This window comes from Rhineura floridana, chromosome 1 (genome assembly GCF_030035675.1).
Source record: "Rhineura floridana isolate rRhiFlo1 chromosome 1, rRhiFlo1.hap2, whole genome shotgun sequence".
NCBI classification, from domain to species: Eukaryota; Metazoa; Chordata; class Lepidosauria; order Squamata; family Rhineuridae; genus Rhineura; species Rhineura floridana.
In genome coordinates, this window is record NC_084480.1 from 117,483,611 (window position 1) to 117,509,100 (window position 25,490).

At 40.7% G+C, this 25,490-nt stretch overlaps 1 protein-coding gene across 2 annotated transcripts in view; it reads right to left on the minus strand.

Annotated features, from left to right (window-relative positions):
* The window catches only part of TTC39B (tetratricopeptide repeat domain 39B), an 84,978-nt gene that overhangs the window by 51,934 nt on the left and 7,554 nt on the right, over nt 1-25,490 (minus strand). The window contains exon 1 of one of the 2 annotated variants that reach the window (XM_061630254.1): nt 23,586-23,818. The exons of the other annotated variant lie outside the window; for it this stretch is intronic. Coding sequence (XP_061486238.1) covers nt 23,586-23,594 — 9 coding nt within the window. The 5' untranslated portion in view covers nt 23,595-23,818. Of the gene's footprint in view, nt 1-23,585; nt 23,819-25,490 lie in introns of those variants that run through there. 2 annotated transcript variants of the gene reach the window in all.

The following is a 25,490-nucleotide window of genomic DNA, read 5'->3' on the forward strand; positions in this document are numbered from 1 at the left end:
AGGGAACAGTGATATAAAAAATCCTCTACCCAGCTGTCTTGTAGCCTTGCCATGCCTGATCTTGTTAACACAAGGCATTAATGTCCAAAGGGGGAAGGGGGCTTCTCTTGGTATCATTTTAGTGGATAGATGGTATCTTCTTAATGATTTCATGTGCCAATTACAAAAATATGCCAAGGATTAACAAAGAATTGTCCAACAGGGAGAGTTTTTAAAATTACAGTCCGTAATGACTGACTCTTTCATCTTGAAGCTGGAAAATAATTACATAATATAATTTTTAAAACCTACTTCTTTTTACACAGTGAACACAGTATTACTAAACACATTACTCACTGTGCATAAATACCACCTAATTTTAGACTCCATTACTATGATATCATTCTTGCTTCAGTCTCATACATTATGTCACCACTGTGAAGTTCTAACATCTTCAGAGACCAGCCTAGGAATTAGTATTTTTATAAACTTAAATAAATACAGTGAAATCAGTTCTTTCTGATTACAGGACTGAAATTATATTTATTCTGAAAATGGGTACTATCTACTTTCAGCAAGAACAATACTTGCTTATAAAAACATGAAATCAATAACTTTTCAATCTAAAATTACAGTCCAAAATCATCTTCTACCTTTAAGCCAACAAAAATAATAAGACCCTAAGCAGAGGGCTGAGCTGGACTATGGGAGTATTCAATCACCTAATAACCTGGTTCAGATGTCACATTAAACCACAGCTCAGCATGATGAGAATGTGATGCACCGAGCATTAGGTTTGCATGCACTCCCCTCCTCCTCCAACAAGCTCCTCTCCTCCTCCAGTGCAACTGAAGGGATTTTGGCAGCTTGTCATGCCATACAAAAAAGACACATTGTGCTTAAACTTAATTTTAGCTTGTTTCAAACAAACCATAGTTACCGATAACCAGTTTAGGATTTGGATGACATGCGAAACAGTAGAAAAGCTTCCAATTTCCTCTAGTTTGGCTGTGAGGAGAGTGTGCAAGCATAGGTTCACAGCGTCTCATTATTGTCATGGTAAACTATGGTTTAGCACAGCAGTGGGGAACCTTCAGCCCATGGTCCTAATTAGGCCCACCAGATCTCCTAATATGGCCCATACCATTTTGGGTGGCAACAACAACCCTTCCCTCATATCATTTCCTTGATGTAAACTGCTCCCTCTCAAACCTGGTATTAATCATATAGGAAAACAACAGGGATAAGTAGCAGTCTCTCTCTTCCTCTAAGGCTTACAGCAGCTTTGGGGGGCAATTAAGTCGAGAGATTGTGTGATGGGAGATGAATATCTATACTCTCCCCTGTGGTTGTTTTAATGAAAGAGTAAGATGTTGCAAGATCCAGTTATGAATCTCCCATGTCACATCTAGGTTTCCTTCACAAACAGTACACATTAGTTTTGCAATAATAATAACTGCATTACTGACATTGTGGTTTAATAGCACTGTTGACCGATTAGCTGTTTTCTCTTTATGTGAACTGATACAGTCATGCTAAAGCTTCTTGACAATCTGCTCTTCCCGCCTTGTTTCTACACAATTTTGTCTGCAAAACTATCCAAATACATTGTTTCTGCCAAGGCCTCAAAAGACAGGATGCTGGACTAGGAATTGCTTTTTAATATGTTTTTAAACCCTTTTTTAAAAAATAGATGTTTTCAAAGCTTTTAAAAAAATGTTTTAAAGATATTTTGTTTTAATGTGTTTTCAATGGTTGTTTTGTTTCAATATATTTTAAAGTCTGTTTTTATGATATATGAAAGTGTATTTAGTGTTTTTGTTTGCCACCCTGGGCTCCTACTGGGAGAAAGGGCAGGATATAAATCTAATAAATAAATAAATCATAAAACAATAGATGGCTCTTTTTCTGATCCAGTTAGGGTTGCCAGGTCAGAAGCATCCCAAAACCTGAGATTTTAGGGGCGGGCCCAAGTGATGTCACAGGGCAGGCCCAAGTGATGTCATTAAGCATGATACATTAAGCATCAATCACAGTTGCTTGGAGTGTACAATTAAAAAAAATCTGACTGGAAATTAAGCTAGACATCTTAGCTAAAAGATGGAGCCTGGGTAGGGAACATTTAATCTAGCCTACTTGCTTTCGGCAAGAAGGGTTTAAGTGCCTTCAGGCCAGGCCAGTCACCAGAAGGTCACTGTAGGAAGAAAGGAGCCTAGTGTTGTGGAGATGTTAGATGGGAGCATTTGGGAGTAAAGATGGATGGCCCTAAAGGCTGTAATTCTAGACATAAGTACTAAGGGACTAAGCCCCCATTGAACTCAACAGGACTTACTTCTGAGTAGATAGTTTGGATTGTGCTGTTGGTAAAGCTTGACTAGGGATCCTCTGCAAAGACATCCATCTCCAAGCAGGGTTGTCAACCCCCTGCCTGGAATGCCCTGCCCTTATCTTTTAATGTGGCTGCTCCAAACTTCTTTACAGATTTGACCCTTCACTTCAGAAAGAGGTCTGAGAAATGAGTAAGAAGATTCTCTTCTCCTTCTGTCTGCATAGATGCCCTCATCCTTCCCCTGCACCCAGCAGAAGCTCTGGGCCAGGCGGGATGCAGTGGCATCTCATAGAGGACACCCTCCCCTTTCATGGGGTGTATGATTTGTCCTGGCCCAGAGCAGATTTTGGGGTGGGCACCCCCAATTACTTATTCTTCCTGTATGTCTTTTTCTGCTTTGATTTTGTATAGATGTCCTCTTCTGTGCCCTGTGCCCAGCAGAAGCTCTGGACCAGGCAAGACGCAGTGGCATCTCATAGAGGACACCCTCCCCTTTCCTGGGGTATATGATTTGTGCTGTCCCAGAGCAGATTTCGGGGTGGGTACCGCCAGTTACTTATTTTTTTCTACGTGTTTCTGTCCATTTTAATTTTGCATTGATGCACCCGTGCATGCCCGGTGCCCAGCAGAAGCTCTGGGCCGGATAGGATGCAGTGGCATCTCAAAGAGGACACCTTCCCCTTTCCTGGGGAATATGATTTGTCCTGTCCCAGAGCAGATTTTGGGGTGGGCATCCCCAGTTACTTATTTTTTCCTGTATGTTTTGGTCTGCTTTGATTTTGCATAGATGCCCTCATCTTCCCCCTGCGCCCAACAGAAGCTCTGGGCCAGGAGGGATGCAGTGGCATCTCGTAAAGGACACCCTCCCCTTTCCTGGGGTATATTATTTGTCCTAGCCCAGAGCAGATTTTGGGGTGGGCACCCCCGTTACTTATTTTTTCCTGTATGTTTTGGTCTGCTTTGATTTTGCATAGATGCCCTCATCCTCCCCCTGCGCCCAGCAGAAGCTCTGGGCCAGGAGGGACACAGTGGCATCTCGTAGAGGACACCCTCCCCTTTCCTGGGTATATGATTTGTCCTGGCCCAGAGCAGATTTTGGGGTGGGCACCCCCAGTTACTTATTTTTTATGATTTTATGACATCATTATGTATTTATGATAATATCAGAAGCCTGATGGTTTTGATTGCATAAATGTATTGTTATTCATCACGGGGAGAGTCCCCTGATCACAGTGATATATCATACAGGGTAGCCCAACATACATTTTGGGGTTCAGAGACATGTTAAGTTTGGTTTGAAGTTGCTTTAGTTGTCAACATGTTTTCTTTTTTAGTGTTTTGAACTTTCAAGCAAATAAGAAACTGGGAACTAGGAACCAACTTCAGTGTCATATCAGTTAAATAGATTAAACAGTCGTGGGGGTGGCTGACGTTTTAGTGTATATCTCGGGAACCAGACCACCCAGAAGCTTAATTGTTTTTTTAAATTGAAGCTGAGAGTCCAGAGATTAAGGGGTGCTAGCCGGAGAGCCAGAGGGGCCCCACAAAACCTGGAGACTCTGGCCAAAACCCGGAGATCTGGTACCACAAGATCCAGCAGAGATCTTCTTATATTCTGAAATGACCTTACTTCAGTTTTTTTCCAATGGAAGAACTGGAAATGTTGGAGAATGCTGAAAACACACTCCTATGAGCTTTTTCAGACAAGGCTTTACTCACTCAAAATGTGGTATAAAGATTTTTATATAAAAGAGAATCTACTGTCAAGGAGGGGAATTCCTGGCTCAATTTGCAGGTTTAACCTGCTCTAGTGGCTCTGTCACTTGATTGGGAACTCTGCCAACATATGGCCTGCTAGGCTTGGAGAGAACCAGTCTGTCCAAGGGGTGCAAAGAATGAGGATGAAGCAACAGATTTATGTTTCCTCAGCTGGCCCACATCCAGAATGTCTGTTGAAACAAGGAACAGACATGGTGATAGCCAGCTCATCCCTGCCTGTTCACCCATCCACAGAAGTTGTTCTCAGTAGTAGAGCAACTCCCACAGGACTCTCAAGCTCTTGCAGGGAGCAATATGCAAGCTGTGAGGAGCTCTGCAGCATCACATGGTCTCATTGGGACTGAAGCCTCAGAATAGGTGAAGAGGACCTGGGATGGGGGTAAGCACTGCCTTTTATTCATCACCCATTGTTCTGTAAAACGTAAAAGACAGTACCCTCCAGGTGGGCAGGGTAGGGCAGGGGAGAATGCTGCCTTTTACTCTTCATTTCTACAAAGCAGTTTGACCTCTCATTCTCGATCTCAGTGCAAAGCACCACAGCATGGTGTGGAGAAAGCTGCCAGAGGAAAGTTTTTCTCCCTCTCTCTTAACACTAGAACCTGGGGCATTCAATGAAACTGAATGCTGGATGTTTCAGAACACACAACAGAAAGAACTTCTTCACACAGCTCATAGTTAAACTATGGAATTCGCTCCCACAAGAGACAGTGATGGCTGCCAACTTCGTAGGCTTTAAAAGAAGCTCAGGTATATTTGAGGAAAGGCTGTCAACTCTGGTGGCTATGTTTTACCTCCACTGTTAGAGGCAATATACTTCTGAATAAGGGCCTTCATTGCTTATGAATGGTTGCTTTCATTAAAATCAATATGAATATTTAAAGTGATTATGTACTGTCTCCCGTCTTCAACCACAAATCCACAGACATACCACGGACTACCTGAATGAAGCTCGTGAACCACTGGTGATCCATGGACCACAGTTTGGGAACCTCTGCTCTATGTATTTATGCAATAATTTCACAGACATTGCATGGTTCTTTTATACTTGTTCATCATCTTTCAAAGAGCCCATTCATCTTAAGTGCTGTGTGTACCCTAACTGTGCAAATGTCATAGGTCAGTAGCAGCCAGAATCTGCTCCATCACTGATTACCAATGCTGTCTTCCAACTTTTACAAACCTTTTATTTTTATTTCTTAAAAATCATTACAGGTTGAACATGTACTTACTACCTGCTGCAGGTTTCATGTTCCTATGTAGTAGTTTTGTTTTTTAAGGGCACCACCGTCAATACCACCTCACGATCCCAGGAATGCCCCATCATTTTGTGAACTTGTTCGTTATTAAGTTTTTTAAAAGATGTTATATGCTCTCCCTTTCCAATACATAACTCCTGTCTATTAAAAAAAACCTGGCTATATATTCAGCTTTCCTCCAATAGGAAGCCTACCCCCATCCATTACACAGGTGAGAAATATCACACTGCTTCTGCTGAGTACTATTTTTCTGCTTGAGGCAATCACGTGTGTGACACTAAAGGTAGGTGGGATGGGGAAAATATGCTTTCCAGAAGAGACATTTGGTCTCACTGTGAAACAGTCTTCTCTGTGCATATAAAGATAATCTCAGGTGGGTAACTAGCTCCACCTAGTGGTTGAAGGCCAAAAGAGCGGTGTTCGATTTGCAGAGGCTTCCTGCTCTCCCTTGCTACATGCCACAGTTCTTTGATGACAAGCCAACTAGACAAGAAAAATGACAAACTGGAAAACACGAAGAAAAAGATACAGAACAGCACTCACACACTCTCTACTAATAAAAGAAAAATAGAGCTTGGCAGCCCAGCACCCCATAGGGAGTTGCCCTGAGATCATCTTTACATTCATAGAGAAGACCATTTCATGGTAAGACCAAATGTCTCTTCTCCTGTGCATGAAAGATGATCTCAGGTGGGACATAACCAAAGCTGACCTATGTAGGGTGGGAAAGAAGCTGGCCTGTACGATGCTACTTTCCTGGGAGAACATGCTGTAGCAATCTCCTCCCAAAGGCAGCCTCAGCTGATGCATACGCATCTATTTTGTGATGTTTGTTAAAGGCAGCCTCGGCTGACACATATGCATCTATTTTGTAATGTTTGATAAAAGTGTTAGGGCTAGCTCAAGTTGCTGCTTTACAGATCTCATTAAGAGCATTTGGGAAACAGCTGCAGATGTCGCAGATGCCCTGGTGGAGTGTGCCACTATTTTAGAAGATGTTAATTTTGGAAAAGTATATCCCAAGGCAACGCATGCCTTAATCCACCTGGATAGAGTGGAAGTAGAAACTTTCTTCCTTAACGAAGCTGAGTGGAAAGAAACAAAGATGACATCCATTAGGTGGAATGGTTTAGTTCTAGATATACAAACCTTTAGAGCCCTCCGCGCATCCAGGGAGTGCTACACCATCTCTGTGGGATGGACAGGAGGACAGAAAGAAGGTAAGACAAGTTCCTGCTGACAGTGAAAATTAGAGACAACTTTAGGGTGGAAGAAGGGGTTAGCGCAGAGAACAACTCTATCCTTATGAAAAATACAGCAGCTCTGATCAACAGACAAGGCATTCAACTCAGATACTCTTTCTGCAGAGGTAAGAGCCACAAGGAACACCACTTTAAAGGAGATGGAAAAACACTGTACTGAGTGGTTCGAAAGGGGGCCTCTGAAGAGCAGTTAGCACCTTGTGTAAATCCCAAGTTGGATAGTGATGCTGGGTAGGAGGAGCAGATATTGTGGTTCCACGCAGAAAATGCTTAATATGCAGATGAGATCCAATCAGTTTCTCTGGATATTTAGACAGAATTGTTGACAAGGCTGAAGCTTGGCACCTCAGGGTGTTGAGTATGAGCCCCTTGGACAGACCAACTTGCAATAAGGCCAGGATGTCATTAAGGCCAGCCTTTCTAGGAATTAGTTTCCTATTTGGGGACAAAGTAGAAAAATCTTTGCACATACCCTCATAATTCTGAATGGTGGAGGCAACTCAGGACGCCATCATAGTATCCAACAAAGATATGCTGCTTTTCAATAATCTCTGCCTCTCAACTTCCATACATGAAGATCTAACCACCTGAGATTGGGATGGGTGAATTTCCCTTGCAACAGAAGGTCTCTTCTGAGAGGAATTTTCCAAGATTGTGCCACTGTGAGATTGGAAACTCGGAGAACCATGGTCTCAAAAAATGGAGCCACCAGGAGGACTGTTGCCCTCTCATTGTGGATCTTTTGGAGAGCCTTGGAAATGATTGGAACTGGAGAAAAGGCGTACAGGTGCCCTGGGGGTGAAGAGGACACAAGAGCATCTACTGCCTCCACTTATGGAGACACATAATGGAAGAAGAATCGCTTGATCTAACAGTTGATGTGGGAGGCAAACAGATCTACCCCCACTCTGCCAAATCAGGGCATAATCTCTCAAAACACTGCTGCGTAAAGCTTCCATTCCCCTTGTTGTACGTGTTCCTGACTCAACCAATCCGCTTGTACATTGTCCTTCCCTTTCAGATATACTGTCGTGATCGATTCCAGATGGATCTCCACCCACAGAGGCCTTCCACTGAAGTTGAGCCAACTGTGTCTCCACTGCTAATTCATGTGGGCCTTGGCAGTCATGTTATCCATTCTGACGAGCACCACCATGCCAGATGGATCGCTCGGAGTTCCCGGAGGTTGATAGGGAGTTCAGCCTCCTCCTGTACTATCTGCCCCTGGAATATGGCTCCCCAGCCCGTCATGCTAGCATCTGTTGTGATGGTGGTCCATGGAGGGTCTCAAGGGGGAATGCTCTTCTGCAGGTTGGGTTCACGTACCCACCACGGGAGGGACCAATGAACCAACCAAGGAAGCTCCACTTGAAGATGGCATCTAGCAGCAATGTCATTCTCGAATGAAAGTAATGCCCACTGAACTGGTTGGGAGTGATGCCATATCCACAAGGTTGTCTGAAATATTGATACCATTAACCCTAATGTTGCTGCCAGTTGCAAAAGGTCCATTGACTGGAGAGGAAGGATGGATAGCATTGCTGACCATAATTTGTTCACTCTGTCCTGTGACAAGGCTATAATCACTAGTTCCATGTCTATTGACTCTCCCAAGGGCACAATATGACAAGATGGGGCTAACTGGCTTTTGACATGGTTGACTATGAAGCCATGATCTTTCAGGCATGCTAATGTCATATAAAGATCGTCCCAGGCCTTCTGTAGAGAGGGGGACCGAATTAAGAGGTTGTCCAAATAGAAATACATGTGAATCCCTTGCTGTCTGAGGAACACTGCTCTTTGTGAATACCCTGGAGGCAAACGACAGACTGAAGGGCATGGCCCTGTACTGGAAGTGGTCTTCTCCCACTGTGAACCTGAGGTAGTGCCTCTGAGGTGGAAATATCAGAAAACGTAGTTAAGCTTCTTTTAAGTCGATGGAGCTAAGAAAACCCCCCCATCTCTGGAACTCTTCAATGGATGTTAAGGTTTCCATATGAAACTTGTAGTAGGAGACACACTTGTTCAGATTTTTCAGGTCGAGGACCACCCTGTAGGAGCCATCCTTCTTTGGAATGGTAAAGAAAATGTAATAATTTCCAGAGAACCTCTCCCCGGGGGGGAACCAGCTCTATGGCTATAATTCTATAATTTGTAGAAGATGAATAATGGCATCTGGAATCCTGTTCCTCTTGTCTGAAGAGGAGGACAGGGGTGAGGGGTCAAACCCCAGTGAAGTAAACTCTAATGAAAGGCTGTGACACAATGTCTGTATTATCCAGCGACCCAATGAATTCCCCATCCATCAATGAGACAACAGCTGGAGTCAAGCTGCCCTATTTTTGGCACGGAAACAGCCTTGGTACCCCTGTATGATGACCTCTGTCAGGAGAGAGACAGGGAAAGTGTGACTCTGATAATTCTCCTTGATCTCTCAGCAGCTTTCAGTACCATTGACCATGGTATCCTTCTGGGATGACTGGCTGAGTTGGGAGTGGGAGGGACTGCATGGCAGTGGTTCCACTCCTACTTGGCGGGTCAGCTCTAGAAGGTGGTGCTTGGGGAGCATTGCTCGGCCCCCTGGACTCTCCAGTATGAGGTTCTGCGGGGGTCAGTTCTGTGCCCCATGCTGTTCAACATCTACATGAAACCATTGGGTGTGGTCATCCAAAGCTTTGGACTGTGCCGCCATCAGTATGCTGATGACACGCAGCTCTATTTCTCCTTTTCATCTTCTTCAGGTGAGGCTGTCAATGTGCTGAACCACTGTCTGGCTGTGACAATGGACTGGATGAGGGCTAATAAACTGAAGTTCAATCCAGACAAAACTGAGATGCTGCTAGTGGGTGGTTCTTCTTACTGGATGGTGGATGTCCAACCTGTCCTGGATGGGGTTGCACTCCCCCTGCAGGAGCAGGTTCGTAGCTTAGGAGTTCTCCTAGAACCATCTCTGTCACTTGAGGCTCAGGTAGCCTCGGTGGCATGGAGTGCCTTCTCCCAATGTCGGTTGGTGGCCCAGCTATGCCCCTATCTGGACAGGGATAACCTGGCTTCAGTTGTCCATGCTCTGGTAACCTCCAAGTTAGATTGCTGCAATGCACTCTACGTGGGGCTGTCTTTGAAGATTGTTTGGAAACTGCAACTTGTGCAAAATGCAGCAGCCAGATTGGTAACAGGGACCAGACAGTCCGAACATATAAAACCAATTCTGGCCCACTTGCATTGGCTGTCTGTATGTTTCTGAGCTCAATTCAAAGTGCTGGTTTTAACCTATAAAGCCTTACACGGCTTGGGACCACAATACCTGATGGAATGCCTCTCCCAACATGAACCCACCCGTACACTATGCTCGACATCCAAGGCCCTCTTCCAGGTGCCTACTCGGAGGGAAGCTGGGAGTCTGGCAACAATGGAGAGGGCCTTCTCAGTGGTGGCCCCCAAATTATGGAATGAACTTTCTGACAAGGTGCGCCTGGCACCAACACTGTTATCTTTTCAGTGCCAGGTCAAGACTTTCTTCTTCTCCCAGGCATTTAAGCATGTGTTTTTAAATTGTTTTTAAATCTGTAAATTTGAATATTTGTTTTTAATGTTTTTATTTGTTGTAAACCACCCAGACAGCTTCAGCTATGGGGCGGTATGCAAATGTAATAAATAATAATAATAATAATAACCTCCCACCGGAGCAGTCAAAACTGGTGTTTATTTCCCTGGAACTGAGACCAGGGCCCAAATTTATTTGGAAACTGCTGCTGACCCTAGATAGAATTGCGCTGTCTGTTCCAGAAGCAGCGATTGGATCAACTATCTCTGTACTCCTTCCATTTGCTTTCCTCCACTCACCACTAGGGATGGGTGAGAAATTTGATTCAGTTCACATTTCAAGCCGAATCCATCAAATTTGCACTTTCCAATACGAGAACCGAAACACAGCCATCCTTAAAAATTTGCACTTAATCAAATTTTGCAATGCAGTTCGCCAACCAAATGCATACGTTAGGGGAGAGGGTGCATAAAAATGAATATATGAGCGAAAATAACATACAAAAGGCATTATATGATGAAAAATTGCTTGCAAAAATATGTACAAGGCAATGAGTATATTAGTTGAAACTGTCTACAAAAATGTGTTTATTAGGGGAAATTTGTACTGAAACGCTCAAGAATTTTCATGAGGATTTTTTTTTAATCATAAATTATTGCAGAAATGACAACTGAATTTAAGATTAGAAAAATGAGAAACTGAGAAAGCTAAAATTGACAGATCTTTCCATCCCTACTCACCACACGCTGGTTAAGAGCTTGTCACAGTTCCAGACCTAAGCAACAGCCAGGACTTTGATACGGGGGAGGGGAAGGGAAGAAGCTGTGTGACTCCACATCACCCACATGCTGAAAAGAGGAGCAAGACCCAATCTTAAGCTGGAGATTCCCAAACCCTCAGAGTCAGCTCCTCCTGAACCCCACTCTTCTGAGGAACCAAGTCTCATCACACCAGAAACCTCCTGCTCCTCAATGTGGGAAGTAAAGGGAAGATACTAAAATGCTACTCTTCAGGCCCAAGAGTTGTATCTTTAAGAATTTCTACTCCTGGGAAGGGTAGTCAGGGCCTGGAAGGATATAAGGTGTCATTTGGAGCTGGGACACTTGTACCGCAAGTTCCTTGTACCCAGCAATCCTATAGTCCTGCAAAACTGAATATGAGAACAAACTACATGTGCCCCTAACTGTATTGTTCTGCTCTTACGTACAGGGTTTTTTCCTCACAAATTGCCAATATGCCCCCCGATATGGACTGGGATCATAGCATGGAGGGGAGAGAGCTTTGATTATTTGCTGCTGATTATGGCCACGATCCAGATTCCCACCCCACACATCTGCAACTTGTATTACAAAAAGTATTGCAACAAATGAGGCTTTTTTTTGCAGTGCAAATCACAGGTGCAATGGGGCATGATGTGCATCATGACCATAGCAAGGGGATCCATACTCTGTGCAAGGGTCCTGTTCCAGATCAGCCTCCCACCCCCACCAGGAATATTTGGAAGTAAGAACATTTGTACTCAAGGGCAGAACTGTGCGATTAATGTTACATGTAGTTTGGCCCTGACCTTCGTACTTCTCATGAACCCCACCTGTACTAAATGCTTATCTTTGTCAGGAATATCATATCTTCATCCACATATGCTATCTCTCCAGGTTCTGCTGTTTCATAACAGGAAAGTGAAAATTATGATTTTCTTAAAGAATATATATGTATCATGTCCCTAACTACAGCCTCTGTCCCAGAGACTGAAAAGTGACCAACATAAATGCTAATTTTAAAAAAGTGATCCAGATAATTACAGGCCAGTTAGCTTATTGTCTATTCCAGGTAAATAGGTGGAAAGCATTATTAAAGATAAAATTATAATGGATATGGAAGGGTGAATCTTGCTGAAGAATAAACATGGCCTCTGCAAAGGTAAGTCATGTCTCACTAACCTTTCAGAATGCTTTGAGAATGTCAACATGTATGTGGGTTCTGGTGATCTGCTAGTCACTGTGTACCTGAACTTCCAAAAAAACCTTTGCTAAAATCACTCACTGAAGCCTCTGGAGCAGTCATGGATAATGTCCCCTTACAAATTATGGCTGGTTAAAGGACAGGACACAGAAAGCAGGAATAAAGAGCCCATGATCACAGTGGAGGGATGCCATCAGTGGGGATCCCCCAAGGATCTATTTTGGGACCATTACAGAGGTGTCTGAAATTATGCAGGGAGTGGAGAAAGTGGATAGAGAGAACTTTCTAATAAATGAGGTTTAATGTCAGTCTGACAGTGTAAAGAAATAGCAAAAGTTCATTTCTCATTGCTCGCTGTGCATTTGCTTCTTGACTATTCATACATGTCATCTGTTTCCACATTTTCCTCTTGCCATGTTGACCACATGCTTGACAAGACTTATTCTCTACCCTGCAATACTAAAAATTGTTTTATATATTTATGCTTGTACAGGAATTATGATCACCACAAAATTATGCTATACATTGTTATGTGCCTTCAAGTAAATTACGAATTATGGTGACCCTATGAAGCAGCGACCTTCGATAGTATCTATTATAAACCACCCTGTTCAGCTCTTGTAAGTTCAGGTCTGTGGCTTCCTTTATAGAATCAATCCATCTCGTTTGGCCTTCCTCTTTTTCTATTTCCTTCTGTCTTTCCCAACATTGTCTTTTCTAGTGAATCATGTCTTTCCTCATTATGTGTCCAAGATAACCTCAGTTTCATCAATTTAGCTTCTAATGGTAGTTCTGGTTTAATTTGTTCTAATACCCAATTATTTGTCTTTTTTGTGGTCCATGGTATGCGCAAAGCACTCCTCCAACACCACATTTCAAATGAGTTGATTTTTCTCTTATCTGCCTTTTTCACTGTCCAACTTTCACATCCATACATAGAGATCAGGAATACCATGGTCTGAATGATCCTGACTTTAGCGTTCAGTGATACATCTTTGCATTTGAGGACCTTTTCTAGTTCACTCATAGCTAGCCTCCCCAGTCCTAGCCTTCTTCTAATTTCTTGACTATTGTCTCCATTTTTGGTTAATGACTGTGCCAAGGTATCGATAATCCTTGACAATTTCAATGTCCTCATTGTCAACTTTTAAGTTACATAAATCTTCTCTTGTCATTACTTTAGTCTTCTTGACGTTCAGCTGTAGTCATGCTTCTGTGTTTTTCTCTTTAACTTTCATCAGCAATCATTTCAAATCATTACTGGTTTCTGCTAGTAGTACGGTATCATCTGCATATCTTAAATTATTGATATTTCTCCCTCCAATTTTCACAACTCCTTCATTTTGGTCTAATCCCACTTTCTGTATATGTTCTGTGTATAGATTAAACAAATAGGGTGATAAAATACACCCTTTCCGACAGGGAACCAATCGGTTTCTCCGTATTCTGTCCTTACAGTATCCTCTTATTCGGAGTATAGGTTGCACATCAGAACAATCAGATGCTGTGGCACCCCCATTTCTGTTAAAACATTCCATAGTTTTTCATGATCTACATAGTCAAAGGCTTTGTTGTAAGCTATAAAGCACAGGGTGATTTTCTTCAGAAATTCCTTGGCCCTTTCCATTATCCAATGTATGTTTGCAATATGATCTCTGCATTTTGGATAGTCTATTCATAGGGTTTTCACGGTAAGAGGTGTTCAGAGGAGGTTTACATTACTTGTATACATTATCTGATCATAAAATGCAAGATATTCCTTGGGATTAGGCATAAAATAGATTCATGTGTGCACCTTACCTTTGTACACTGGAGAATGAACCAAAGGTAGGAGTAGGAAAGCTAAAGAGAGGGAGCAAAGACAAGTACATCATTTGGCCAGGTTTAGGATTAATGCGGAATGTTTACTGCAACACTTTTGTTCAATTTTGGGTTGTATTAGGCCAACCTCCAATCTGGTGTCATGCAGATATGTGTTACAAAGCCCCTTAGGCCCTGCCACAATGTTATAATCTAAAAAATCTGGAGGGCTCCATGTTGGAGAAGGTTGCAGTAGAGAAACTTTCCCCTCTTGAAATATATGAATTTAGAACCAGGTCATGGGGGGTTACTACTGTGCAGATATACATTTCAGAATATTATCAATACAGACACCGTAGGTCAACTCTACAATTACCTCTAGTACTGAAAAGCTCTTTATTTTCTAGTCCCAATGTGTGTTTATTCTGTAGTTGGAGAGGCAATGGCTACTCAAGGTAATGGTTATTCAAGGCAATGGATACTCAAGGCAATGGTTACACATTGACACTATAGAAGTTAAATATTATTCAGGAGCATTCTTGCCAGAAAGTTGTTCATATGAAAAGTATGTCATCTGAGCCTTTCTGAGCCAGATAGCAGAGACACCTATACTTTTTATGGTAAAATTGAAAGAGAATATTTGCCAGGTCCTCTGACTGCTTGCCTGCATAGAAGGGAAAATGAATAACAGAAAGTTATTACTCTGCAGTCTTTTTTTATAAAGAAATCTATGTGCACTTTGTTCTCCCAGTCATCCATTTTCCCCCAAGCAACTGGTTGGTTTTATTTACTGACCCTAGGATACTTTAATTTTCATCAATTGATATATTAGACATGTTACTTTCTGATTTTATTTATTTATTATTTATTAAATTTATACCCTTCCCTTCCTCGCAGAAGGAGGCCAGAGAGGCAAGAAGAAGCTTTACTTACATGGACTTCACTGTGAGATTTTCCAAGCTGCTTTTCCAGTCAAGAATTTAATCCAGTTGAAGTCAACTTCTAGATTCCATTAGAATTAAACATGTACTTAAATCGCTCTCACTGACTATCAATGAGGCTTAAAAATGCTTAACTTCAACTGAATGGATCTATCATCAGAGTCACACAGAATCAAGTTTTACTCAATTTCTCTGTTAATTTACACCAAAGTTTACTGGCAAAAGAATCCACTAGCCTTTTTGGTGATGTGATCATCAATAATAATGTCATCAACATAAAATATTATTTTGAACAATAAACTTGTACACACATTAAACAACATAAGGTTACCTGTCAACTGTGAGAACACACTGAAAAATAATCTGTGCTATAAATTTTGTTATAGGTTATAAATTTTGTTTTAATGAATGATGGTACTATATATCACAATTACGTTCATATATATATAGCTCTATAACTGCCACCTTTGTAACAGCATTTGTATGTTAGCAGCTGATGAAGGCGGAAGCTGAAATGTTAAAAACCTCTGTTTGGTTAATCACAATTATGTATATGTCCTCCAGGTTCAGGGCATGTGGTGCCAATGTGTCCAGAGAGTATATCCAAAAGTTCTCCCTTTTAGTCAGTGCTGCTGGATCTGTTGGCATCTGTATCGCTGTTATAGAAAAGTCCAACAGGCTGTGACCCTCAATGTTAAAATGTTTTGCAACTGGTTGCTCCACTTTTTTTGTTAAGATTGCTGATTTGTGGTTTCTGAACCGTGTGCGTATCAGTTGTGGTTTTTCCTACGTATTGGATATGACATCCTGGTCTTTTGCATTCGATGACGTAAATTATATTGCAGGACCTGCAGGTGATGTTCTGTTTGATGCAGTATGTCCTGCCTGTCTTAGTGCTTGTAAAAGTAGCTGTCTCCCTGAGGTACACACAGGTGATACAGCGTTTGGAGTGACAAGGATGAGACCCAGGATTGGTGACAGGTGGCTTAAGCACAGCTCTCACTAACAGTCTGCACAAATTAGGAGGCTGGCAAAATGCTACAACAGGAGGCTTGCTGATAGCTCTAGCAAGATGTTCAGAGTTTGCCAGCAATGGGTAGCTCTCCGATTGCTCGGTGATAATTAGGAGATGCTGGATGGAAATCTACCACAAATGGAATCCGTTGCTCTCTGCTCTTTGACACCTCTGTATGATGGAGGTTTTTTCTGGGCAGAATGGAGGCTCAGTGGATGTTGCAATCAATAAGTGGAGGATAGCCTCTTAGAAGAAGGTGTTCTTTAAGTTTATTGATCCTTCTCTGGTATTTATATATATATATATAAACCCAAACTAAGACAAATATTACTCCATCAACTCTCCACCTATAGCATATAGATTGAACTGAGCACTCTCTCAGAAATTCTGTTTGGAAGATTGGATTCATCTGAATAAATAAAGTAACTAGTGAACTGTAGGAATTTTGGATAAAATATTGTGTGTCCATCAACATGAGAAGAACATTGCTTCTGCAAAGGAAAATTCTGTATTCCATATTTCCTACAATAATGCACTTTAATGTGAAGCCAAAAATGAGTGGAAATAAGGGCAACCTTAACAGATTCTTAAAGTAATGTTACAAAGCACAGTTATAAATTTGACTTCCCAGGAGGATTGCTCCGCCTGTGACTGCCTCTGAGACGAGCTCCCGTCTCAGAGGAAGCTTTTTCAGTTTTAAAACCAGTCAGAAGATTTTTTTGACTGGTAAAAACTTTCTCCCAGGCAGGGAGAAACGAAGAGATCACCCACAGAAGCTTCGTTGTGTTTGTTGGGGACTGGAATTCATTAGGATTGCCTATGAACGAAGGTGTAGCCAGCAGCGTCGGACGGAGTCAGGGAATTCAAGCAAGCTCAAACTGACTAAGCGAGACTTTTTTTTTCTTTAAAGAAAACGGATTTTAACAGGCAAGCATTCTTCTGTCTACTCCTATCATTCTTATCATTGTTACAGTAAAAGAGATTTGTTAAGGAATCAGCAACAAAGAACCCTGGGTGAGTTATACCTTTCTCTTTTATACACGGAATTAAGGAAGAAGAAAATCGAAATAGCTTATCTTTGTTTTTATTGCAAAAAGCTGGCATGGAATTGAGCATTATAAAGATATAAACGGATGAGGGGCATCTAATCTGAGGAGGAAAATCTGATTAATATGAACATTTGAGTACTATTTGTCTGGGACTATTTTTTCTGGTCTACTTTATTTTGACGAATCTGCTTATTCTTTATGCCACTAACTATTTTGATGCTGTGAACTAAATTTGTTTTGCACTCTTGGTAACATAAGAGATAAGGCAGTCTGTCTAGAAGATGATGTCAACAGGCTTGGAATATTAACTCCTTTGTTGCTGGAAAAAGAAATAACTTGCTCTTTGCTTGGGAATAGTGGCTATATTGGAAATTGAAGGGGTTTTTTTTCGGACTTAAGAATGACAATCAAGAAAGTGGCCGAGACCCTGGATGTACAGGAAGGGGTTCTCTCTCTAAACATGTTTCAGAAAATAATGGATGAGATTAAGATAACGAAACAAGAATTGAGACAGGGCAGACAAGAGATGAAAATTGAATTTGGCAAAATGAAACAGGAGCTGAAAGAAATAAAGGATTCTATGAGAAAAGAAGATATAACTGGACAAGCAACAGAAGATGAAAGAAAAATTAAAGGGAAGGTGCAAGTCCTGGAGATTGGAATAGATATATCAAATGTGGAATTTGAAAAAGATTTGGATTTTATAGCTGTGATGGATCCTAGTGACAAAGATTATTGCTTGGAATTCAACGCTGTCTCTGAAGGAATTGGTGAAGATATCAGAGATAAATTTATCAATGTTTCAAAAAAATTTCTGGACTGGAATGATCTGATGGAACCTGAGATAGAGAAAGTTTATAGAATTAATTCCAGATATGTGACAATGGAAAAACTCTCAAGAGATGTGCTAGTGCACTCTGTAAAAAAGAAGAACAGAGATATGACTTTACAACAATATTTCAGTAACACAGTCAGAATTGATGGCAAGAAAATATTTGTGATGAAGGAAATTCCTATCAGACTCTTACTATATGACTATGACAGCAGAATTATGTGTGCAAGGATGGACGATGGAAGATGGAACTAACACTGATAATGGAAGAATAGCTGTTGAAACTACTGGATTTACTAGACTTGAATAGATGGATTAATTGACATGTCTATTTGGAGAAAAATCGATAGATATATTTCTGAAGGACTGGAAACCTCTCTTTGACTTTTTGTGGAAAGAATAAAATGTTATGATGTTAATGAGATTTAATGATTAATCAAGATAACCATTGGAGGAAAGTGATTTTGTAATATATTAAGGGACAGGTTTGTTATATACTATAGACCTATAGCTGATTTATGACAAATCGGAAGTCAATATTTTTTATTGTATTAGTTATTAATTTGTTCTTTTTCTTTTTCTTTTGTTTTGTTTTTGAAATCTTGAATAAAAATTATATTAAAAGGAAAACAAGCAAACAAAGCACAGTTATAAATTTAATTTGAAAAGGTAGCACAAATTTTATTTTAGTTAAAGAACTGAAAGACTAGAGGAAGGGATCATCATTCTTGCTTGTATCCTTCCTGATCTATAATAATTTTCTATGACAGTTCATACAAGGACTCAATAACTGTTTTCCCCATCTTGCGCTGACACCACCATGACTAGCATTTCTGAAAATGAATCTTAGTTACTTCAGGTATTTTGATTGGCACATGAAGGTTTCTTACATTTTTATTTTTAAGTGATAACTGGTTGCAATGGAGATGCAGTTGCAGATTTTGCAGTACTGGCCCAGAATCATCCTCATCAACACCACTCTAATCGTAAGTTTACTTTTAAGTTTTTACTAAACCTATGCAAAATATGAAGTTTCACCTAGTTTTGACTTTTGATAATTTGTTACTCAGAGAGCTGTAACTGACATATTATGTTTAAATGACACCATATAGAACTTTCTTTACAATCAAAAACAAAAACTTGGTCTAAAATGTCCTTTAACAGCCTTCAGCAAAGGCCAGCAGGCACTACAGTTTAACTAAGGCAGAAATATACCAGTTCTGTGTGGCTTCCAATTATTTTATACCAAGCTGCTCATAGTTACACCATAAAGAGTCTTATAGGGACCAATTAATTCAGCATGAAACCTCCTTTGCAACATTGGGACAGTACACCTTGGCATAATGATCTGCAGTGTATAGGCTGACATTTTCAAAATGCATTCTTAGAGCATCAAAATATTTATTTGTACTTCCTTCCAAATTAAATGGAAAGAGCTATTATATTCACAGAAGTGTTAGAATACTGGATATGGAGCAGGGATGCTCAGGTTAATTTCTCCACTCATCCAGGAAGCTTTCTGGGATAACACTACACCTTGAGTTATATGAAGGAAGAACAGGATACAAATATGATTTTTCAAAACTGGTGTTCCTTGCTATTTGAATTATCATTTTAAAATATATCACCAGCAAAAATTATTCAGCGCAACTATTTTTAGTATTAAAAAGCTTTTTGCAATTGGCATTTAAATTCAGAAGGAAAATTAGTGGTGCCTGGTCTAACTCTGAACTCTACCGCCATTCCCACTCACTAGGCGAATGTTGGCACTGGTGTGGATCAGCTGTGTGGAGGTCTGTATTACCAATCAATAATGGTGTCAACACAAGACTCTCTGGTGGTAAGAGGCATGGTCTACAGTTAATACATTTTTCTGCTAAATGCTGCTTCTAGGAAATGTAAGAAACAATCCAAGGCATGGAATTCTTTTTCATATGCAATCAGTCTAAGAACATGCACTTTCCTATACTAATGAAAAATATTTCTCATCTTTTCCAGCAAGAACCACCAAGATCATTCCAACTTATCTGCAGCACTCTAGTTTGGGAGTGGCTTGTTCTTCTAATGGAAGAATGACAGGCCCATGCCCAATCTCTTGTTGATTCCCTGGTCTGGAAATGCAAGAAAGTACAAATCTGGAAGCTGACTGACCAAGTAGAGAAACTAGATATTGCAAGTGAACCTCATGGGAGCTGTTGCATCAGCAATAGAGGAACTGGAGGCTTCACTCTTCTTGACTCTCAGTCAGGCCCAATCAAAGCAGGCACATCTGAACAATATTATGTAAACGGTGGGCTCATGCAGTTTCCTGGGCACTCCACAAGTGATCTTTGATTTCCTGCTTGCCTCATTGTCTCCTCTGCTCCAGTAGCCCTGGAGGGGAATCCAGGATTTTCCTTCGCATGGTAGAGCCCTATGTGTGTATCTCCTGTTTTCTTTGAGGCTGAAGATATGGTTGCCAGTGGATATGGCTGACTGGTGCATCAGTGAGGAAGAGGTGTGGCCAGCTGGCATGAGTCCATTTTTCTCTTCAATGCATAAGGGTGTTTATTGGAACACTCCTTTTACAAAGCTGTACTGTTTCTGGGTTTATGCTAATTATTGAATCTAGAAATTGTGAAATCCAAATATAATCATCACTTTAGAAGTTTTAAACATAGCTGTTTGTTTACAGTAAAAAAGAAAATATTTATTTATGAACTACATACATTTGCTGGGTGGCTTACTAAAATTAAAAGATTTGTTCTTTCTGGCAGATGTACTATGTTTTGGAAAGTTGTTTGTCTGTTCACTATGCATTTGAGCACCTCTTAAGATATTGTAACCAAATTTTGCTTAATGGCTCCTGAGATCAAGGAGCAGGTTTTTGTCTGTGTTTGGATACAACTGGACGCCATTTTGAATTAAAATTGTGGGCTGGACTTTTGAAAACTGCACTGATTTTAACCACTGATTTGAAAACTGCACTTCTTTTTTTTGGGGGGGGTGTTTCTTAGAATTCCTGAGAAACTCTGGATACCAGCCTGCTAGTATACAATAAAACAGAAATCATAAAACCGAGAAGTTCAAATTATAAAAAGACAGCTTATATAACAGGTCTTGACCTTGGCTTTCAATTATATCTCATGTCAGAGAATGAAATCCTGTCCAATCTTACATAATTAGTGGGATCCAAATGGAAGATTTATGGCAGAGCTATACATTACTTAGGTAAATTCTCAGAATTGTATCCCAATCCCACTGCAAATACTCCCCACACCTATTTTACACACAGCAAGACAAAGTGAAAATGTTTGCCTTGTAACATGTAGTTCAATCCTTAGAAACGATTAAATTTTAACTGGCATATTGTAGCAAAACTGATCTTCAGCTTTATTACTTCTACTTCAAAATAATCATTTATACAGCCCAAGCACACTTATCAAAATTTCAGACACTAAAATTGGCAACTCTGTGGTCTGGTTTGCATGCAACGCTAAGCCAAGCTACGCCACAGAAAAGCATGAATGAATGAGTATGCAGGTACTCGCAACAAAAATCACAGCCGCTTTGCTCCCCTCCTGGTCCTTCTGCTTTGATGCTACTCTAAACTAAGCCATGGTTTGGCTTAGTGCTATGTCAGAACCTGGGTTTGTGATTTGCCTTGCTCCACATGAACTACAAACTGTAGCCAAGGTTTTCTCTTGGTTTACTGCTCATGTTTTGTCTAAAGCAAGACAAACCACAAGTCTGGGTTCACACATAATGCTATGCCAAACCTTAACTTATATTTGGGTACTGCAGCAGTGAAAGAACCAGGGGAGAAGTGAAGTGGACACAATTTTTTCTGTGAGTACCTGCCCGCTCACATGTTCACGTTTAGCCACGCTTTGGCTTAGTGTTGCATGAAAACTGGGTCACTGATGAGCAGAAAGGTAGAGAATGCTTATGCTAACATTAGATTAGTCTAACTGTCTTTCTTGTTTCACAGAAGCTTGCTCAAAAACAGTAACAAGTAAAAAATGCACATTAGGAGAGAAACACAAGTCACTGAATGCTGGGCAAAAGTGACTTCCTTTCTAAAGCTCAGTATCTATTCTTAACCTCCTTGACCTATCATTTACCTTTGACACCATTTCCCAGTCTTACGAAAACTAGCCTCTTTTTTACTTTTCCAATTCCATCCACTGTTGTCTTCCGATTACTTCATTTTGAAAGGATCATCTCTGCATGTACTTCAACCTTAACTCTAACACACAGGGAGACATCTTCAGAGCTTTTCTCTTATACACTTTCCTCTGGAGTTCTTATTCACATGCATAGCATCAGATCCAAGTAATCCAGCAAAGAGATGCTACTCCCCCTCCCAATCTCTTGAGTCATGTCTTTAATCAAGACAGTTTTATGACCATCTAGTTTAAACACAACATTAGGGACTTGTCCAAACAGCAGAAACTGTCTCAGAAATGTTCTGTAAGCAAATAGCAGTACATTTACATACTAATGTTCACATTGTGTCCATGAACATAAGACATCAGTCCAGGATGAATGGATTGAGTATTTCCCCCGCTTGGTGGCAGCTGGCTAATTTAAGGTATCACAGTGAAAAAAACAGTAAACCGTTTAAAGACAGACTACGCAATGTGTCTCTTTCAAACTTCAGTGGCAGTTTCTTCATATGACCTTGATGATATTTTATTTGTAGCAAATAGCTTGCGGCAGACAAGTCAGTTATGTATTGGAAAAAATGATGTATTCCACAAGGGTTAATTGCTATTTCAAATTTGCTTTCTAATTTGTCCCAAAGACAGCTAATACTCCCATCATTTATTTATTTATTAGATTTACATCCCGCCCTTTCTCCCAGTAGGAGCATCATGAGGATTCAGGGTTTTCTTAAAGAAGGAGAAATCTCTTTGTCCCCTTCCCACTCCCCACAGTTGCATTTCTCAACAGTGTTCAACTGGCATTACTAATCACCACGGTATTATTTATTGTAGCAATGCATCTTAGGCAAACAACTGTAGGAGCTACTCAGTGTTATTGTTCTTAAATATTACCGTGATGTACTTAGTACTTCCCAAGAGTAGAAATGCTAGGCCACAGTGTGACCCACTTTAATCACCACAGCAACTGAGTAAAGCAAGAAAAGAACAAACTACAACACACACCATTCTTTATGCCACCACCGATCCATACTGCCAACTATCCCCAAGCTTCTCAACTAGCCAGGTCAAAATCCAGATCACCATTCTGTAATGCTTCTGTTGTCCTATCCAGAAGGTGGGTCCTTTGTTCTCCATTGCAACAACTCTTTGGAAAGGAGACCAGAGCAAGACCTTCCCTTGAGAGACTACAATTTTGAGTGAAAGAGCAGTAGGGATAGGGAGTGGTGCTTAACGTTTTTTCACTGGTCATTTTCCAATTAAAAAAAAAGCCCAGTCCAAATCTACTTTCTTCCTTTGTTGGCTTCACAATCCATGCTTACAATCCATGGAATTTAGAAAACAAGAAAAGCAGCATGGTAAGGGAAGGGTTTTTTAATGTTTAATTTTTGGTAGGGCAAGTTATTCTGAGGGGGGGAAAGACTAGCAGGGAAAGGATTACGCATCCTCTGCCTCGCCTCACACCCGCTGTTAAGGTCAAAATTGCAGCTCCCTTAGGCTGCTTTTCATTTTTCAAAGCTCAGGCTTTATTACATGCATTTCCTAAAAGGTAAAACATAATTTAAACTATATGTTGCACGCAAATGCCTGTAACAAAGCCCAGGTTTAAAAAAACAACAATAAAAGAAGTCTCAAGAGGCTACAATTTAGAACAGAGGAGGAGTGGGAAGGAGGAATATTGTTAACCCTTACCGTAGCCATGATGTTTTCCTCTGCTCAAACTGTCTTCCCACAGCCACTTTTTCCTTGTGCTAGATGCAGAATTCTCTACGAAATGTGGAGTTTGCCCCAAATGCTAGAACCTTTACTATGGAAAATAAATGTTCACACACTATCCTTACATAAGGATTAGAATAATTAACAAAAGGATTAAAATCATTGCATTGCTCAATTTGTTGTGCAACTTGACATATGTTATCTCTGTGTGTGAGAGAGAGGAGTAAAATAAAAATTATATAAATGGGCCTTAGGTTTTGTAGGTTAGGGTTCAGTAATTATCCAGCCCAAAATAAGTTAATAGGTCACTCATGCAATATTTGCTTTTTACTTTGTACAAAGTGTTTCATAACTTTTATCTTGATCATTATTTTCAAACCCTGTTTGAAAAGTTCATTTCTCAGTTTTCACATTAATGACCTCTTGGATGGGGGGGAAGGAGAAATTACACCTCACACTCAGGTTTTAACAAAAATAGATTAAGTTAAAAGAACCAATCCTTACATCTTTAAATTTCTCCAGCAAAAGCATTCTTAGAAGAAAGGAGATACGCAAAGCTCAATGATTAACGAACTGCTCTTCTATATTATGGGCTACAAATTCATTCCTCACTGAGGCCTTCAGTACTTTCAGAACCAGTGTGGTGTAGCAGCTACAGCAGGGGAAGGCTAACATTATATTGCCTTCTCATTCATTCATATTTTTTTTAGAGTCCTCAGTGTGCTTGAAAATTAGAGAGCAAGAGGGCACACTCAGAATGATTTAAAGGCTGAGGGACAACTAATTTGTTCTGAAAGTTCCTGAGTATGAACTCTTGCTTAGGGATGCAAGCTTGACCCTTCCCAGTAAGCTCCACTTAAACCTCAAGTCTTCAATTAACCAAAGTCTCCATTTTATTTGAACTGGAAACATATGGTTACCAACTTTAGAACAAGGGAGGTCATAAACCAACTTCACACAACCATTTAAGATCCTGCCTGGTTTTGAACCTGAGAAGCATAGTTTACAGGTTTGGAATTATTAAACTTTTAATATATGGTTACCTGAAGACGTCCTGGCTTATCTTGAAGTGCTGAGAAAGGAACGGGAGGCACAAGGACAAAGCACACATACAAAAGGCTTGTGCCTTCTATTAAGCTTAGTTTTATTAAGCTGAGATATGATATACTCCAAATGCAGCCCAGAAGTCAGGTCATCAATGAATTTGTACAGGACTGGTTGCTGGTTCCATTTAAAGTGTAGCATAGGCAGTTGGGAAGGTGGAGCTAAACTCCCCCTTGTCTCTGCTTTTCCTCCTATAAAAAGTAGAGTAGGAGACCTCTTTTTCCTACTTGCTGGAAGCTTCATCTAGTTTTGGAGCCCCATCAGCAAAAAAATACAACTTGGGAAAAGTGTTCTCAAGAGGAAAACCCATAGGTGGGGACACGGGGTGAGGGTTCAGCTTCCCTGACCATGCTGTGCGCTTAACGTGCCATTCACTCCACTCCCATGCAGTCCTATATTATATTAATTCATCACTATCAAGTCAGGACAGATCATCAGTCCCAAGCGTGGGTGTCTGATCCTATATGGAGATGCAAGAGAACCAAAATCTAGGGTGAACTACAAACAAGCTGGGGCAAGCTGATATAAAGGAGCTACATTTAGACTACTGTCCACTCTGACACAGTACCATAGAACTGCCTACAACAACTAACACATGAAATAATCTATTTAGTTAGGTCTTTGTAGATTGTTCAGACTGAGCATATACACAGAAGGACAAGATGCTGCGCTCCTACTTGTTGGGTAGAAAGACAACCTCGTAAGAGCCTCGATCCTCAGAAGGGGAAGCTGGGCTAAGAATAGAATCCCTAGAAAACAGGGTAAGTTAGGGAAAAG